Below are 18369 nucleotides of genomic sequence, written 5' to 3' on the forward strand. Positions count from 1 at the left end.
TTTACCACCAAATAAAAGACGCAGAAGAAAAAAAAGATTTCTTGTACAGCATTACATAATTATTGAGTACATAATTTTTTATTACACCAAAAAGGACACATAATCATGTAATAATATAATTATGGTTTTAAAATCCTAATGTATGTGATATTAAATGGGCAAGGAAATCAGATAAGTTTATTTGTTAGATACCGCAGACGGATGTAGTTGTATCACATAATAGAGGAAACTCAATATCTCTGAAAAGGGATTACCGGTAATGAGCAGATGGTAATATTCTTGTACATCGATGAAAGTACAATACAGTGGCATCACAGTGGGGTACTCACAAACAGAATTCAAATGGAGCCGCTTCGATGAAAAAGCAGATCTTATCGCGGTGAACTGTCAAGGGTGCATCATCGGATTGCTCCTATCCCTGCCGGGCTGCCAGCCGTCCCTGGTTCATCCCCTTTGACGCCCGACTCAAATTCTAGCCCGATATCGTTCTGACGCAAAAGAGCATACGGAGTAGCCCGTCAATATACATGTATGTGCTTTCGGGAACGACTCGACGTATGTGCACAATGCACTGTGTTCCTACATGTATATTATATGTATGTAATTAGTACTAATGCGAAAAACAAAACGGAAGTGTTTTATATTACATATGTAAAATTGGTATCATTTCATAACGTTTACCATGAAACCCTGGCCGTACTTTAACGAGCCTGACTCGTGATCAGAATTTTGTACCAAACATGAATATGAGAAGAACTCGTGAACATAATTTCACTCCCGAGGAAAATGTGCAAAGTTTACTATAAATATAAATTAGTACATTTTAAAATATAAGATACGAGATAAGAATACGATGAATCTCCTCTATAGAAAACGAGATTGTTTAGTTTCGTACTTCACTTCGAAATTATTCAAACGTCGCAAACAATTGATTAAAAAATTGATGAAATCCAATTACCGAGACAATGCGCGAAATATAAGAAGGTTGAAAAAGTGATTTACGGTTACATTAATAATTAATCAGCGTGCGCCGTCGGTGCGTTGCACGAAATAATAGCGAATTGACAGATCGCCGATGAAAGAACGTGTTATCGTAGGGGCTGGCAGAGAAGGCAATATCGCTAGAAAAACGATTTCGTATTGTACCCACGTTGTAACGTTTGCAGTGCGGCACGTGGCTGCCATACCACGCGCCACGTGCCGATCAATCTAAATCTAATAATACAAACAGCCTTAACAATAACGCGCACCGTACATGCTACCGGTTGTTGGCCGGAGGTAACAAGACACCATGTGAACTAATCACCCCGAAGTGGTCCTCGAGATCCTGTTTCGCTATTTGTTGATCCCGAACCGTTTCCTCTTGGGACGAATACAATTCAACTAGCAGACGCTTGCGGCAATCGAAACATTAGTTTCATACGAAATTATTCTTCACATGACTTACATGAGTATCAATAAAATTGCAAAAGGAAATTCAACTATTGTAAGGTATAATTATTATGCGTGGAACAAGTACTGTGACGTACATTATGAGATGAATTTGATCTAATTAAAAAGAATATTCATCGACACTCAGTATTTATGTTTCTTGAATACACAGTTCCACAAGACATTTAAAATGGAACAACCTTGTTAGTAGAGATTTCACAAGCACTAATTTAAAAGAAAAATCATCGTCGTACGATAATTTGTTGCTGTGTAATCATCTTCTAAATTTGGGCAATTTCCAATACTTTCCTAATACCATACTATTTTTTAATAGTACATTTCTATTTAATATCCGGCGCAATTTTAAGTACTCAACATGTTTTTACAATAGTTTATTAACTATAGTTTGTTAACTACAGTAAATTGAGGTGATGGTAGGATTTGTAAATGAACTGCAAACGGTTGATTTTAATTCTCAAAAATGTAAGTTTAATTTATTTCAATATACATCGACGAGTGTTTGTACGCGCGTTTACGTGCTCGTGAGTGTGCGTTCGCATGCGTACAAAAACGACACGTCATGTAAAAGATGACAATATGTGATTGAACGAAAGTTGATAATGTTCGCAATCAAGATCACAAGACCACAGAGCATCGCGGTGGCTCCGAGACGGAGGAGCGCGCCCTCCACGGCGCAAGGTGCGCTTGATAAAGTGATATGCAAAAAGGAACTCTTTACAATAATAACGTCTTTTTAACGATACTCGTTTCGAGGCAAAAAAAAGACGATACGATCTACGCTTCGCTTGTAAACTGCTGTAAAATCTGGACTAATTTGGGAATTTCAATTCAGTAACGGTACATGCTTCGTATACTTTCGTCAGATTCGTTTCTTGCGTTTGCTTTATTTTTCCTCCTTTATTTTGGGCCGGTTTATCGAACGATTCAAATCAACTATACGTTTTATACAGTCATTGCAGACGATTCCAATTTTTAACATCGTTTTCCATTTCCATTCATATCAACGTAACTATCGTGTGTGTGTATATATATATATATATATTTATATTGAACGTATAAATCGTTCATACATAGGTATACGTTGAATGAAATAATGCGTTTCGCCGAGGTCGGAAATGGTCACCTCAAATAGCGAAGAATTGCGTACGCGCGCGCGCGATTCGCACGTTAAAAGATTGGATCGCCAGCATATAATCATTATGTATACGAATCAAGCTATGACGCTCTACGATTATTTACATCTATGTATAATAATTTTTGCCCTATAATCACGTTAATATCGTTTCGTTGAATTCCTGGAAATAGTTTTATCTTTTTGTACATCGCAACAATATTTACAGGGAAATGTACAAATTACAAGTTAGACGTTACGCTACCTAGCCGATAATGGTTAATCTCTTAAAACGTACGGGTAGGAAGTTAAAATTTCAAACTCGAAAATGCTCTCTAAAACTATGATGTCTGTTATTCACTGATAAGCGATATGTCCGTCTAGCAGTTAAGTCGTTTGCGACCCTAGACTCTCGTTTAGCCTCTTTGCTTGCTTTGATATAAAATTGCTCAGCACCCTGTGAACGTCCCCGCCTGCGTATACTATTGCCACTGAGAGCCTCCCCCTTCAATTATTCGGGCGAATTCGTCACAGCATCTTATCGTAAAATCGAAGAAAAAACACGTTGAAAATACTTGTCATTAGTTTATAATCGTTTAATGTTTCCGTATACGAGAGGAGACGCAGGGCGAAGGAGGTACTCGACTCTATCAATAACTCGACTCTTCGTGTCGGGATAGCTACATTAAAAACAATAGCAATATCGAAGACACGGAAAGAGTATAATCATTCGATTGTTTATTTGAAATACTAATGATTGCAATTAAAATTGATATTTAATTAATCACTTTTATATCAGCCGTTCTTAAAGAACATTTCTAGATTTATATTTGGGAAGTTCATATTATTTTAAATAAAATTAATAATTCTTCCATAAAAATAAGTGTGTGCTGATTGTTTAGGAATTGTAATTAAGTATTCCATAACAAATCAACCGAATGATTATGTTAATAGATGTAGAAAAACACCCTTATGTACTTCGATATGTATCATTCCTTAACTTATTCGATCATCGTTAACGATGAAACGCTGTCAATCGTTTGCACTGGTTTCGATACGATCTCCCAAAACTGAACTCTGAACGTCGATTCAGCTCCGACGAAAATCATCCGTAGACGCGTTTCGTTTCTCAGTCTGTGGTGAAACGAAAAAATAGGCGAATCGAGAGGTCTGGCTTCGATTCAAGAAAGCGATTGTCAATCGCGAGTACGATGATTATCGAGATGTCTGAATTCGTTGAGATCCTCTGCGTCGATGGATTTCACTTTCGTGAACGCATATCCGATGGTTCCGCTGGAGCTTACATTTCGTAACACTATTTGCCGTTCGAGGAGAGCAACGGGCTGGCGGCGTTTGAATATCCCTGGCTGCAGGTGGGCAACATAAACGGATTCACATTGAACGGTGAACCGACCACTTCGCCTAGTCCTGTAACATACCCACTATCGGTTATACGTTAGTGTCATTCACTGCGTATTTTACTGATATAAGTAATTTAATATCACAGATTTTATAATACAGATTACAAATTATATATAGTACAGATTAATAAAATTGTTTGCAATCTTGCATTGAGGGGTAAATGCATGTAAAAAGGAAAACGCATCGGTAATGCACTGCGTCGTTTCGGTCAGACACGTGCCGAAGAAACGACTACGATAACAACACTAACGATCTTGTTAGTCTCTCTTGACAATCAGTAGTAATACATGATACCTATTATAGCACTTTACTGCATAACTGTATTCATTTATTGTAATCATATTTTGCGTATTTTATATTAGTTTGCAACTAACATGCAATAACACATTAATGTTATTTTCCATCATTTATTCATAAGAAATCTGGTTCATATTAAAATAACGTTTTTTTTACTATGCAACATATAAAAAAATATTTAACTACTAAAATAAAAAGTATTTTACTGAAAATTGTAGAGACAAAGAAAAAGTATAAGAAATAAACAAGGTGTTTGTACGTGTAAATGATTTAAATGAATTAGATATAATAAAAAGTTAGCTCAATGCTCATACATCAGATATGGCTGTTTAAGTAATGAAAGGAAATTAAAAGTATTGAAATGCAGAATGCACCCACGTAAATAAACGTATAGAATATCGTACACTTAGATAGTGAACCAAACGTATACGTAACTTTTAATTTTCATTTTGTGTCCATTCTACAAAAATTATTAAACATGCATAGACATTCGCTATCTAATATTTATCGATAAATCAAGGCAACCGCTGTGCGATATTCAATTAATCAAGGACCATGAGGAGAGGTGGCTATCATAAATGAACGTGAGTGTACATACATCTTCGAGTCTCGTCTCTCGTGCATGTTTCTCATAATTCTTTAATCGCAGTGCATAGGGTGGTTGTGGTGGTGATGATGGTGGTTGTGATCGTGGACGGTTAGCGGTTACTGGGCGGCTGTGGCGAGGTGGTGCTGTGTGGACCAGTGCGGTGGGACTGAGGTGGTCGGTGGTCGTACTACGGGGGCGAACGCACTCCCGTCCCCAGACGTATAGAAAATGCCATACTGTTCGTGCGCTAAAACGAAAATTTCACATAAAGGAAAATCATAATTGCGTGCGCCAGAAACTGTGTGTGTACACTGCTGTACCGTAAGAAGAGCATGCGTGCCAGGATTTTACGTGTACACGGATTTACATAAAACATGCGCACACTGAATTATGAATTGAAATGGGAAAACATTTTCACCGACTCTTTCCTTCATTAATTAGACACGTCAAAGTTTTTTGTTATCACGTATTTTAAGATACTAACATTATGAATTATAATAATCGTGATGAGGAATTAGAAACAAATTGACGCCTTCAGTGATCGAATAAAATTCACAATTTCTCATGAAGATTTTCGCATCTCTTAATATTTATATTGAATACAATCATTAATTGAAATAATTCATCTTATTATCAAATATTTCATTTCTAATGATTTATTCAACACACTTCCTTCAATAGTGCGCTTTAATCTCAAAGATATTAATGTGTATACAGGGTGTCCATCCTGAAGTGATACAGTCCGATTACTCTATGTATATGCATTAACAACAGAAGATAATGACAGATTCTATTGAGGAATATTCTAACATTCGTTAGCCACATATGTTGAAGTTCAAGATTAATGGTAAGAGATTGATAACACAACGGTAAGAGATTGATAACAATAAAAATATGTATACTTACGCGACGTGTAAAGTGTTGGACTACCGGTGTACGGGTTAGCCACGGAATAACTTCCATTCGTGCTGTGACTGTGCGGTGTGCTAGCCGAACTTCCGCAATAACCGCCGCCAGTTACGACTCCGCGAGGACTCGCGCTGCTACTTTGCCTGTAAGCGTCGGCACTACCACCGACGCTACCCCCAACGCTGCCGCCACCGCCGGCTCCGCCGCCAGCACCAGCTCCTGTCGTCACGGAACTACCGTCTAGAAATAGAAACCTGCCCGTCAGACGAACTAGTCAGTATAATTCACCATTCTATTCGTAGTGTGTTGCCTAGCGCGTCGTATCAAGGAAGTATTTACTTAATCCTTAGAAATATGAAAACAACTTTGAAAATTTATTTTACATCCCCATGTTTTTGTGGTAAAAAATCATTTAAATGTAGACTACATAGATTCGAAATTTCAATTGATTCGTGACAATAAATTTTGCAACGTTGCTAAATTTTTCGTCTCTTATTTCTTCTAAAGCATTCTATGTAACCAATAATTCCCGTTTCTTTATTGATCATTATTTCAGGAGTTTACATAGTAATATCTCTTCAGTTTCATGTCTTCGAGAAGTTTAGATTTTAATTCATCAGAGCTCAGTTTTATCAAGTTTTTTAAAGTCAATAAAAAATCTTTCGTTCTCTGTCTTCCAGAGTAACCACCCCTCAAGAGCATGTATATAATAATCAATTTCGCACATACTTTTACGGTAACTGATTCTGAAAATCAGATACTGCCTTTATAGAACATTGGAAGAACTATAAAACCAATTACTACTATAACTACTATAACTATAAAACCAATTTCATTAACATTTCATACATACTGTTTCGAAAAATAATATTTTAAATTAAATGCTGATCATGACAGAACCAATCATATATTCCGAATCATTCATATTATGGGAATATATGCAATGTACATGCAATGGTATATCAGAATTGTGAACCGTGAATCGATATATTCTAATAAATTATCATATTTATTAAAAAGCCTCATGTATTGTCAGGACAGATATTTGAAATATATTTTCATTATTTGCAATTAACGGGACTTGATATTTCCCAGAATAATCGTTTCTGGTTTCCAATTGTAAGAACGATCGTGTTGTCGTGTGTTCTATAATGTATCGTTTCAATACTTACCGTCTGTCCATTTCGCCGCGCTACCGTTTTCCTGTACCGTCACCGCGAGTTGTCCTGTATACGAATTGAACGCGGTGGCCGAACTAGAAGTTGGAGGTGCTGTTGGATGCCCCGAACCCGGACTTCTCGGCGCTCCTGTGATACCAGCGTTTCCACTCCTAGGCATACTATATAACGCTTCCGCGAGATCCGCTGCCCTTTTCAGTATAATTTCCTTTGGTAATTTCTCTGGATCACCAGGATGCCGCGGGATAAGCTTTTGTAACCTTTGGAAGCCGTAATCGATCGTTGGTTCATTTAATGCTGAAAAACATATAGAATGTGATTATACTTAATGAAACAAGAGCTCAGAAGGTATAGTTGTTTAACTGAGAGTTTTATACTTACAGACATAAACGAATCTACCAGGTGCTCCTTTACAGAATTGTTTAGTCTTATAAGATAACGTGACTTCAACGACGCCTGGTATTTGTCGTGGTGGAGTTTGTACTCTAATTGCATTTGGTGTAATTAACTGATAAAAAATGAGACAGACTTAGAAGAATTGAAAGAATAGTGTACAACAGATATCACGTAACATTCTTTATAGTGTATTTAGTTTATGTATAATCTGTATTGCATATGTACCTCGCTCCAAACTAGCATCGATCCGAAAACAACTTGAAGCCCGTCGAAGAAGTTCTCGCCAATAATTATTACCGTGGATCCACCGGATGTCCAACCTTCGTTCGGCGATATCGCCTTTATACACGGCGTTTGCAGCGGCACTGGCGTGTAGAGACCTAATTTTGCAAATACGTATTGTACTTAGTAATTTCAAAATAAGAAGCTTTTTCAATTGAGCAGTGGCAAATGGTTTACACATCTAATAGGTGTATGTTACATTATAAACGACGAATGTAGTGGCGCGATGTGGAAAAAGTTGTAAAGGTGTAGGTTGAGAAATATCACGAATTCCTTCGATTGCGCAAGGTAAGCCAAGACAGTCGGCTGGGTTGGGGGTGGAGGTATACGGAAAATTATCTGAATATTCTGTTTATTCGGTCGAAGCTGCGCGGTAGATATATTTTCCATGGTAGTGTGGCACGGAGAAATAGAAAGGGAAAGAGAAAGGCGAGAAAGCGGGCGAGAGGTGGTGGAGAACTCTGCGGGCCAAAGTGGCCAGGGAAGGGTTGTAACAAGAAGGAAGGGGAGGCGATCGGGCCGCCGGTGTCTCTGCTTGGAATTTATAACCCAATGATATCATTTTGTACCCCGGCGAAGCCAAGCCACCGGTACCAACCCTACCAGAGCGGAGCCAGAGTGGCTGACATCATGGTATATTGCTCCCAGTGATGCTCAAACAGTTTCCATCTCGGCTGTTTACGCTCTTAAATCTTAAAGGGCTTAAGAGATCTCGACACCGGATAACGTTGCTGTATTTCGGAACCGTCTCCTTTTCTTTCGCAATTATTTATTGATACGGCGATGCAGAAATTAAAGAAATTGTAAATAGCATTAAGATAACAATTTAACAAGAGACTTAAACATATTCGAGAAGATAATTTAAATAATTACAGGCGTTGGCCATAATTTAAATAATCTGTTATAGAAATATTGATAATATAAGACACCGTGTAAAGTAGGTCATATAGGATAAAGTATTGCACGAAGACATTGTACATATACAGCTAAAGAAGTTTTAAATACATCAGTACTACAAAGACTTAAAGAATTGCGATCCAAGTGCAAATGAAGATTCTCAAATGGGACACAAGTATTTATTGCATTCAATGTACGAGAAAGTCGTTAAACAGAGTCAGCCACGTTGGCAACCACCCTTGTAGAGAATCGTCAGTCGGAATGGTGTGAGGCAAAGGAGTAGGTGGAGGTACGATGGAATGAGAAGAAAGAGGAGGGTTGAAAAGAGGAATTCAGTGGAGGAGGCCGGAACAAGCGTACCAACCCGGAATAAATAAAAAAGGGGTGTGCCACCCTCACCACTCATTCTTCCTACCCCTCTATCTACCCTTATTTTTTTACCACGGAATCGTGGCCAAAGTCTAAGAATCGTTGTACTCCGACACGTTCGGCCCGATTTTCTCTGATCACTGTTAGATCGCGCGATAACTTCGTTTACTCCGATAAAGAGCCGGGAAGTTCTCCAGTAAGAAGTAGGTTTCACTTTCACCGCGATGAGTGTGATTAAATCGATACTGCTTCTTCTTTGAACTCTGAATAATTTTCACTTCTAATATAAAGATTAAGACATGAAGATAGAATTTGACAATAAACTAATATCCATAACTGCAATTTTTTTTTATAAAATCGTACTATCCTCCAATTAATTTTGAGAAATATGACAAAACTTTGATTTGGGCTTAGGAGTGTATTTATAATGGCAGCAGGAAGTATAGGTACATTCTTCCTTTGTTCAGTTCTGTTCCCAACTTTTTTTCTCCCCGATTTTTGTTTCTTCACCCTGTTCGTACGCTTTATCTCATTGGTATGCTCGTATCAGCATTTTCGGAGTTGCTCGCCAGGGGATTTGGAAAGAGTATTACCCGCGTAGCGTCACAGTAGTTGCGAAAACCGGGAGGATGGCTCGAGAAAGCTTAAACTTAGGACAAACCAACACCCCACAGCAACCACTGCCAGGACAGAGTAAGACTGCTTTAAAAAAAAAAAAGGAAAACAGAAAGAAGGGAGAGAGGGAAGTCGATCCCGAGTCGCTCTTCCTCCTTTCGTTCTACTTGCGTCTTCCTGTTGAATGGCAGACAACCGAACGAAAAGGAAGGGTGGAGAGATACGGTGTACGGTTGAGATCTGCGAAGAGAAGACGAGGAAAAAGAAGGGTAGAAATAAGGGCAAAGGAGGGAGAAAGGAAACATAAAGAACGCGGTGGATCCCTCGGTTTTCCGCATCCCATTGATTTACATCTTGTCTTGGTGCGGCGAGGAAGAAAGGCTGGAAGAAGAAAGCTAGGAGGAGAGGAGAACGCGCGTACTCGAGGGGTGGCTGCGAGATATCAGCCGTTTGTATGCGCGGCCGACGCCAAACTTTGCTGAATTGCCCTATGACTCCTTATATCCTATCCACCCGAGCACGCCCTTCCCCCTACCCGTGCGATTCCACCCTCTACTAAGGTTCTCGAGTCGTTATACCGATCTCGAAGAAACCAACTCGCTCCGGTTATGTATCCTCCTCTTTCATTCGAGAATTCCGTTAGGGGTGGGAAACGCTGCTCGGGTGCTTCGGATCTTCCAATTGTAAATGACGACTATAAATCGGCTGAGAAACTATGGTAAGGTTACGCGTACGCAATTAAACCAGCAATGCTTCACGCGAAATTTAATTGGACGTCGTACCATTTAATGCATAACTATTTCATCAATATCGTACAATGCTTGAGAATACTAATTGTTTTATGGTTATCAATCACAATATATTTTTGTACATGAATCGAGAATCTAATTGTTATAACAGTTTCGCTTCACGTGAACAATGAGCATTATTCGTTACATCAATTTAATTACGCAAAGTATAATCACTTTTATAGCACATATTATTCTGTTTTCATAAAATTACGTGAAGTTAATTGCACTGTTCCCGGCAAAAATGAATCCCGAATGGATAGTGAGTAATAAATAAATTTATGTTAAAATGTGTAAACTCGTAATCGTAGTGGCATTCGTAGAATATTTACTTGGTGACTACGCGTTGCGATACGTACTGTTGTACTCGCCAGGATCGCTGGGATCCAATCGTTTCGTTCTACGGCCGTGTTTGCTGTTGTTGTGAACGAACATGTTGTCCGAGACTGCCAGCAGTGGTCCCTCTACTCCTACTTGCGTCGAAATGACCACCTGTTACGGGAGATTGAAATTCAACGTCAGATTTCGTGAGAAAATTTACTAAAGCCTTACTTCAATTAAACATATAATGAACAAACATTATGACAAAAATTAGTGAAAACGTTTTAATATTGATAAATATTAATGTGGAGGGAAAGTGGAAATGCTTTATCCTACATTTCTGCAAATTTCCAATTCATATTTCCAGTTAGAAAGTAGAACGAAATGCATGGTTTTAGTTTCAATTAAGCATTAAAACTTATTATACTAGGCTGTCGCGAAACAAGGCATAAAAGGGCGTGTGCACCATGTGACTATGCCACGGAATACGTTGAATAATTTTATTTACGTGTTATGTAAGTACTGTTATGCAATTATGCATATTAATCGTATCTCTTGCGAACGAGCAATGCAACCTGATTTGCTGCATTGCATTATGTGCATTCGCCATGCATTCCGTGACTCTCGTGACCCTCTATTTGCACGTATGATAGATACTATCGTGCAAATGTATGAATATCATCTCATTAAAGCTAAGTCTCGTAGCTCCATTGTTCCCTTAACCAATTTAAGGTAACATATATTATAGGAACGATAGATAGTCGAGTAAGAGAAAAGTTGTTTTCATCATTATTTTCTACATAATAGGAAGAAAGTATTTTTCGGACAAAACTACGGCGAATTGAATCAAGCCATATGTTTAACTTCAAGTTTCCCGTACGCAATCAAGAGGGCGATGATTTTCGGGAGAAAGTCGAAAGAACGTTTATAAAATCGACTGTGCGGTCGGCGAATGCTCGAAGTTTTGTCTTTTCGTAACTTTTCAACTTTCCTGGCTGGTTGGTCGTAGCATCCAACGCGTAACATCGTGCAAACTTGGTTGGCATAAAGGTGAGGATAGCCTGACGGTCCTTCGCGCGAGAAATTTTCGACGAAGGAGACGCGCTATTAAAATTTTAATTCGCAACTTCAAGCAATAAGCAATTCTTAAATAAATTCGCAACTACTCTAAGTACTTTACTTTTCTTACGCCTTTCAGTGTGTGAATACATAAATGAACCGGTGACAAATAAATCTAAACGTCACATAAGCAACAATTTTTTGGCAAAATTGCAAATGTATGGAATTTATGTGATATAGAGCAAGAGAACAAGCACATAAAAGAGGAGAAGCGTAAGAGTCAGGTTCAATCTGTACACTCATATGTAAAACTTTCTTTCTGTTCTCAGTAAGAAATTCATGTGTCATCTATCTATACGAAGTCAACTTTTGGATGCCATTGTTGCACGACTACTATCTTCAATATCTTGAACTCTGAACTAACCTTCAGATTTCAAATCCTGACGAACACAGTGACACGAAGATATAAAATAGAATAGAACAATTCGTGTAACAATATTTGAACTCGATTGCAATGCGAAACACTCCTAACTAAGATTCGAATTAGAGTCATAGTTAACATTATGCTACTTTACAGTATCTCACAATCTTTGAATATTTTTCTGAAATCTACTTTGATCGACACGAAGAAAAATTCTTATATTTCAAGTTATATCTGGCATAATTTCATTTGTGCATCTGTGCATGCCAAGTGGGTCGCAAATCCTTTTGAATAACCGTGCATTAAAATAAATATAGTGTATCACCGAAATGATTAAAACTGCTATTTTCTTCAAATGAAAAAGAAATTAGTGACCGGTTATGTTTCCTTTCACGACTCGAGCCCTTTTTGTTCGATTAATGGTCTAAGGGGAGGGAACGTAACAACAGCGCGATAAGGCAGACGAAGAAGTCAATAGAAGAAAACGAAAAGACAGCGAGTAAAGTTTTTGGTAATTTATTTTTTAATTCCACTTTTTGTCTGTGGAAATGGAGGGGTGGCGAGATAGGACTGTCGGTGGGTAGGAACCATCGTTATACAGGGGTGGAAAGCGGAAGGATGAACAGATCTGGAGGATGGGTCGGTTGATGCCGCGCTGAGCTAATTGCCAACCCCTTGGATTATGTCTCCTGGATGGAGATCTCAACCTCCGACGATGACCGACCATCGAGAAATTGCTGTCTTCTAGAAGAAGTTTTTTCTTTTTCGTTTTCGAAATTAAAGAAGAGTGGAGGCGTCGCAACTCGTGAACGCGCACACGGTAATGCGTCGATAGGGTTGGCTTTTGACATTCTCATATCTACCCGTTCGTCTGATTTCACGAATCGTGATTCGAATTTCATTTAAATTCTGTGCACCTATTCTGATATTTTAGTGCATGCTTGCAATAGCCTTATAATGTATGTTAACCTATTTGAAAAGTTAGAACACTTTTTGGGATACACATAATAAATTTATTTTTTAATAATGTATCCTTGGCTATTCTGAACAAAACAACTTCACCCCATTAATAAAAAAAAAGCGACAAATCGAATACAAATTTCTATCCTTATGTATTTTCTGTCACAATGAAATATACATAGCGATAAGACTAAGTAAATTAATGAAAAAATATTTCGATAATATAAAAAAAATTGATGGTTCAACTCACCTGGAAACGTCTCATATCACGTGGGTTGCCGGCATTCTTAAGGCAGTTCTGGTTGCACTTAAGGAAGAACTTGAGGAAGAATCTGAAAACAGGGGAGACTGGAGTTAAACGGTTGACAAGGTGCTTAACACTCTTCAACGCCGAGAACTTAATTAGAACGCGAACTTGGCTCGAAAGTAAGCCTGAATATTGCATAAGCCAATCGTAAGCCCCGTTCTACTCGCCTCTATTATTCAGTATTTCTCTAGATTAAACCCCCAAACCACGTGTTCTTCGACCTTTAGGACTCGACAGTATTATACCAACATACATGTACTACGCCAGACTACCGAAATATCAGAAAACTTGCATTCTTCTAAAAATACATTCTCTTACTTGGTGAACACTCTATAGTAAAGAGTACAAATTATTCATCGTAAAAAATATTCTTAAAGAAGTATCATAGATATACTAATTATACTCGATAATTTAAACGTTGTATTAAAAAATGTAATAGTAGAAATTAATATGAAGGGTGTAATAGAATTCATGTGCATACTTACACGAGTGAGACAAAAATAAAGCAAAGATGTAGGTAAGTTTGAAGAAAATAAAAGGTGCATGAGTTTCAGACAAAACGGCGACGGCTCAATTTTCATGAATTATGTAGTATGCAGGGGAGATATTGAATTGAAGAAAATTTTCGCAAACATCCCGTGATATCCGTGTTCGAGTTGGCGGAGATGGAGGAAGAGTTCGTCGAAAATGCGCGGAAAGAGCGAAAGGCGAATATACCTCTATAGGTGGAGCGGAATAGATCGAGAGAAAGAGAGTGGAGAAAACTTATAGGAAACAATCAGGAGGACCGAGACGATGAAGAGTTCGACGAGCGAGGGTGAGGGGAGGTGTAGTTTTCTGGGTGGCTGGTAGGCCTCTCCTCCCGTGGGACACCCCATTGTCATCCCCCTACGGACTGCGTCTGCACGATCCGGGACTCCATCGAAAAATCAAACGCATACCTTCTACCAACGACGCCTGTTTTTTTCCTTTCTCGCTTACGCGAACCGTCCGAGCGAAACTAGAGGAGCTCGTCGGATTTCACTTCGTCGCCTCGGTCTCTGTCAATATCGCACTTCCTTCCTACTCGCTCGTCTCCGTTGTTTTCCGTATTCTAAGAGGTAAACGCAGACAAGAACGTGCAAAGAGTGACGGTGAATGCTGGTTCGTTTAATTTTATGGATGGCCAACGAAATAAAATCGTTTAGCTGTTGCACTGTATACATGCACCGTCCTTATCGTACCACTGATTTATTTCGTACCGCGTCTCATCACCCTGCGTGTCATCGTCCTTTTTATCTCCCATAAAATTCTGAGGAAACGCTGCACTGGGAGTGATACCGTACGTACTACCGAAGTTAATGAAGTTATTAAACCGTGATGAAACACGCATCATCGTCGTATATACATAATTATGATCATAAAGTTATCTGTTATTAAATCAAAACCTAATTGCTCGTCTTATATTTCATTCAAAAGGCGCGTTTTCTTTTTTCATGAACGTTCTATACAAATCCATATATTGCAAAATCATTTGCATAAAAAGTTTTGGTAAGAGAAATGTGGATATTTTATTTGTGTCTATAGTGAAAAATAAAATCAGATAATGGCCGTATGGAAATTTGACTCGACGATTTTCGTGGAAATTAATATGTGCAAAAAATGAGAAAAAAAAGTCGTTTTTACATATAACTATGTTCAGTATGTTAGAGAAGCCGTCATTCCTCTTTACGGTAGTATACGCATAGATAACGATACCGGGGGCGCGTATTATCGGGCATTACACACGGTCAGATTATCTAAACGACACTTTTATCGTCGAGCTGCACTATCCGGGGCAAGTTGTCAACCGAGTCGAATGTTTGGCACGGAATCCATATAGTTGAAAAAGTGAAAAGTAAAAATGAAAACCGATCGGAGTTCCCCTCTTGTTCGCGTAGAGAGCACGGAAGGGAATGCTGGCCGGGGTATAAAGAGTGCGGGAAGGTGGGAAAGGGAGAAAGAAGGGAAGGCAGGATATGCGGAAAGAGAAAGGGAAAGAAACGTATCGATCTCCAGCTTCATGCTTCTCGTATCTATCCGTATCCACGGGCCATACTCGCTAGGTTCGTGTTAACGGCTGCATTCGGCCGCCTTTGGAGCACCGAGAGAATTTAATTTCGTTTACTCTTAGAGGACGTTAAGATCCTATCGAGATGCTGGATGGGTATTCAAACCATTGTACTTCGACTTATCATCTCTGTGGATCTCGCTGTAAACACGGTATCTGTGTCGTGCCTGAGGCATGGAGAACGACAACGGCTTCTAGTCTTTCGCTGATACGGGCACTATATCGAGCATGCCTATACTCCGTACTACCGTGAAAATGTTACACACAAAAACATCTAATGTGTTAATATTTTTTACGTCCAAACGAAAAATCGAACCATCAATTATGCTTTGAATTTTCATATATCTATCGTATTCATTGGTTTACCTTATTTCAGTTAATTTACTATCGATCTGTATTTTCATTTCTGCGTTTGCTATTGTTTACAACGAAATTACAGAGTAAAGAATGAAATGATAAAGGAAACAATTGTTGTTTTCATAAATATTTCTTTTGGAGATCTATTACTGCACCGAATCTGCAGAGAGCCAACGCTAATCATTCGCGACACCCTACGGCTCACACTGACTGTCTGTTCATCCCTTCATTCTTTTTCCCTTTTAGAGTCGTTTTCTTCTACGCTGTCCTCCGAGTATTGGCTGTTAGGAGCTAATGGATTGCGTTACCGACTGATTCAAATGCGAACTGGATTTCATCCTGAGCTCGATGGGGCGACAGTATCGGCGATGTTGCAACGCGAACACGAGCAAGAAGGGTGGAAAGACCAGTTTCTTAGAGGGACCTAAACCCGATTTCGATCATCTATTAGATTTTTCTCGTTCGCCGATGCTTTCCGCGAGCTTGCACCAGTTTTCACGATAAAATCCATTCTAGATCGTCGCTTAACACTACCGGAAGGTGTGTCTTACTTAGTCAGAACATTCGATCGAGTTAAACGTCGTATTGGTTCAGCAATGTGAATTGATATGCCACAAAAGTTTTATTTTTAATACAGATATTTTCTAAAATATGTAACGGTATTAAAATACAAGCAAGTTGACAAGTTACAGTCATTCATAACTGCCTTGTAAGACGGAAACGTTCGTACTTACATTATCCCTTAATCGTCCTAAAGTTACGTCTAATAGTTTATGACAATAGCTCGTAACTCTTTACTTCTACACGAAACATAAAAAGTGGAGTATAACGTAAGCGTAGAAATATTTTTACGGTTAATACGTTTTAGAAGTGGAGCAGTATGGACGCAAACAACGCAGGTACCGCAATTAAAGTGTTTTATCGGCGAGTACAGCCGGCGAATCGGTTTGATTCTTTGCCGTATTGACCGTTGTTCTGCTGCTAACGAATTGACATGAAATAAAATATACAGAGGCCGACCGATTGAGAAATCATTCCCAACCTACCTTCCGATCGTGGCATGCCTTCCCGTTGCCTCCGCTAAAATGAAAATAAAACGCGCAACGGAAAGTGGAGGGCTGCACGCGAACGGTAGAAGGGGAGACAGAATGGCAACGGCGGCGTGGCGTGTAGCGGGAAACGTGCACCGTTCGCTGTTTCCAGTTTTACAATATACAACTTCGCTACCGACAGGATGGATGAACGAACGAACCAGAAAAAATAAACGACGCTAACGAAAAAAGAGAGCTAAATATTGGAGGTTCGCAGTTGGAGAGGGGGCGGGCGAACAAGAGCAAGGGAGAGTGAGAGGCCGGGTAAACAGAAACGAATGAATTCAATCAAACCTTGCAGTAAATCATCGGCACTTGTGCATCGGCTTGTTAATGCTTTGCGTGTACCAATTAGCTATTTTCATCACTACATCCAAGAGGATGCTCTTCCTTTCGAGAAAGTAATTTCTGTTGAAATGTTTCCGTTCGAGTAAAGATTTAATTGTAAAGAATGTCTAAATTATACAGACTTGCTTTATAAAAATTAATTTAAAATCAATATTTCTCCTGTTCATCAAATTCAAGTATAACCCTTTAAGATTTACTATGCTATTAAAATTTATGAATTAAAATTTTATACAGCTTTCTATACTACGAGTTACGTTATTTTAATGTACCACTTTTGTACAGAGTGATTTTTCCTTGAACGTCACTTCTCGAATTTATATCTTATCAGCATGTTGTATACGGGTGCGAAGGCGAAAGTAGATACCTTCTGATCTACTAAATATATTTCGACCAGGGGTGAATGGATATAGGGGGCTTACTTGGGGACTTACGCGTAATAGTTCCAAATAGGGTGGCATTACGCGTATCAGAAATCCATTTCCTCCTACGTCGGAAAATCTTTAATCATGTTTTCGGCTCCCAGAGCAGATCCTCTTTTTTTTTATCACTGCAGAGTAGCGAATAATGTAAAGTAAGTCTAGGGTAAAATAATGAAACATAGCATATGATGTTCTACGAATGAATTTAAAATTAATTTATCTTGTTAGCATAAATGTGAGCAAAAAATAAATGCGAATTCTACATAGAGACGTACCAATAAAAACATATTACTTTCGGGGTTAATGAGAAATTCTGTTGCCGTAGGAGCTAAGTAAGTCTCAAAGGAATATCAGTAAGTAAGAAATTCTGTCTGTTCAGTAGAATCGGAGGCGTGTCCGATAGAGTACTAATCACCTATCTAAACGACAAACCCCTACTCAGCAATCGTATTAACAATGTATCTCAGCAGCGGCTACCCCTTAGGGATGTCTTCATTACGTTCATTGTTATCAAACTCTAACAGAATTCACGATCTCATTACAGCTGCGAACATTATTTATTACCTTACCTATTGAACTTGATAAATATGAAATCTCGTTATATTTAATTTCCGATAAATATTAATTTTACTATTATTTCAAATTGTATCAGTGATACGAATAACAGGCAAGCATTCATAACAAATAATATA

At 38.6% G+C, this 18369-nt stretch overlaps 1 protein-coding gene across 5 annotated transcripts in view; it reads right to left on the reverse strand.

Moving 5' to 3' along the window:
* Positions 1–1705: 1705 nt before the first annotated feature.
* The window catches only part of kn (EBF transcription factor knot), an 86950-nt gene continuing 70286 nt past the window's right edge, over positions 1706–18369 (reverse strand). The window contains exons 7-14 of one of the 5 annotated variants that reach the window (XM_026812953.1): positions 13317–13398; positions 10665–10797; positions 7580–7734; positions 7340–7466; positions 6953–7255; positions 5778–6020; positions 4881–5118; positions 3905–3991 (exon numbers count right to left, since the gene is read on the reverse strand). In XM_026812953.1, the coding sequence (XP_026668754.1) occupies positions 4988–5118; positions 5778–6020; positions 6953–7255; positions 7340–7466; positions 7580–7734; positions 10665–10797; positions 13317–13398 (1174 nt within the window). In that variant the 3' untranslated portion in view covers positions 3905–3991; positions 4881–4987. Of the gene's footprint in view, positions 4006–4880; positions 5119–5777; positions 6035–6952; positions 7256–7339; positions 7467–7579; positions 7735–10664; positions 10798–13316; positions 13399–18369 lie in introns of those variants that run through there. The other 4 variants (XM_026812955.1, XM_018023362.2, XM_026812954.1 and 1 more) reach the window with 4 other exon arrangements.

Source organism: Ceratina calcarata, unplaced genomic scaffold, assembly GCF_001652005.2.
Source record: "Ceratina calcarata isolate Rehan_Ccalc_2016 unplaced genomic scaffold, ASM165200v1 scaffold302, whole genome shotgun sequence".
NCBI lineage: Eukaryota > Metazoa > Arthropoda > Insecta > Hymenoptera > Apidae > Ceratina > Ceratina calcarata.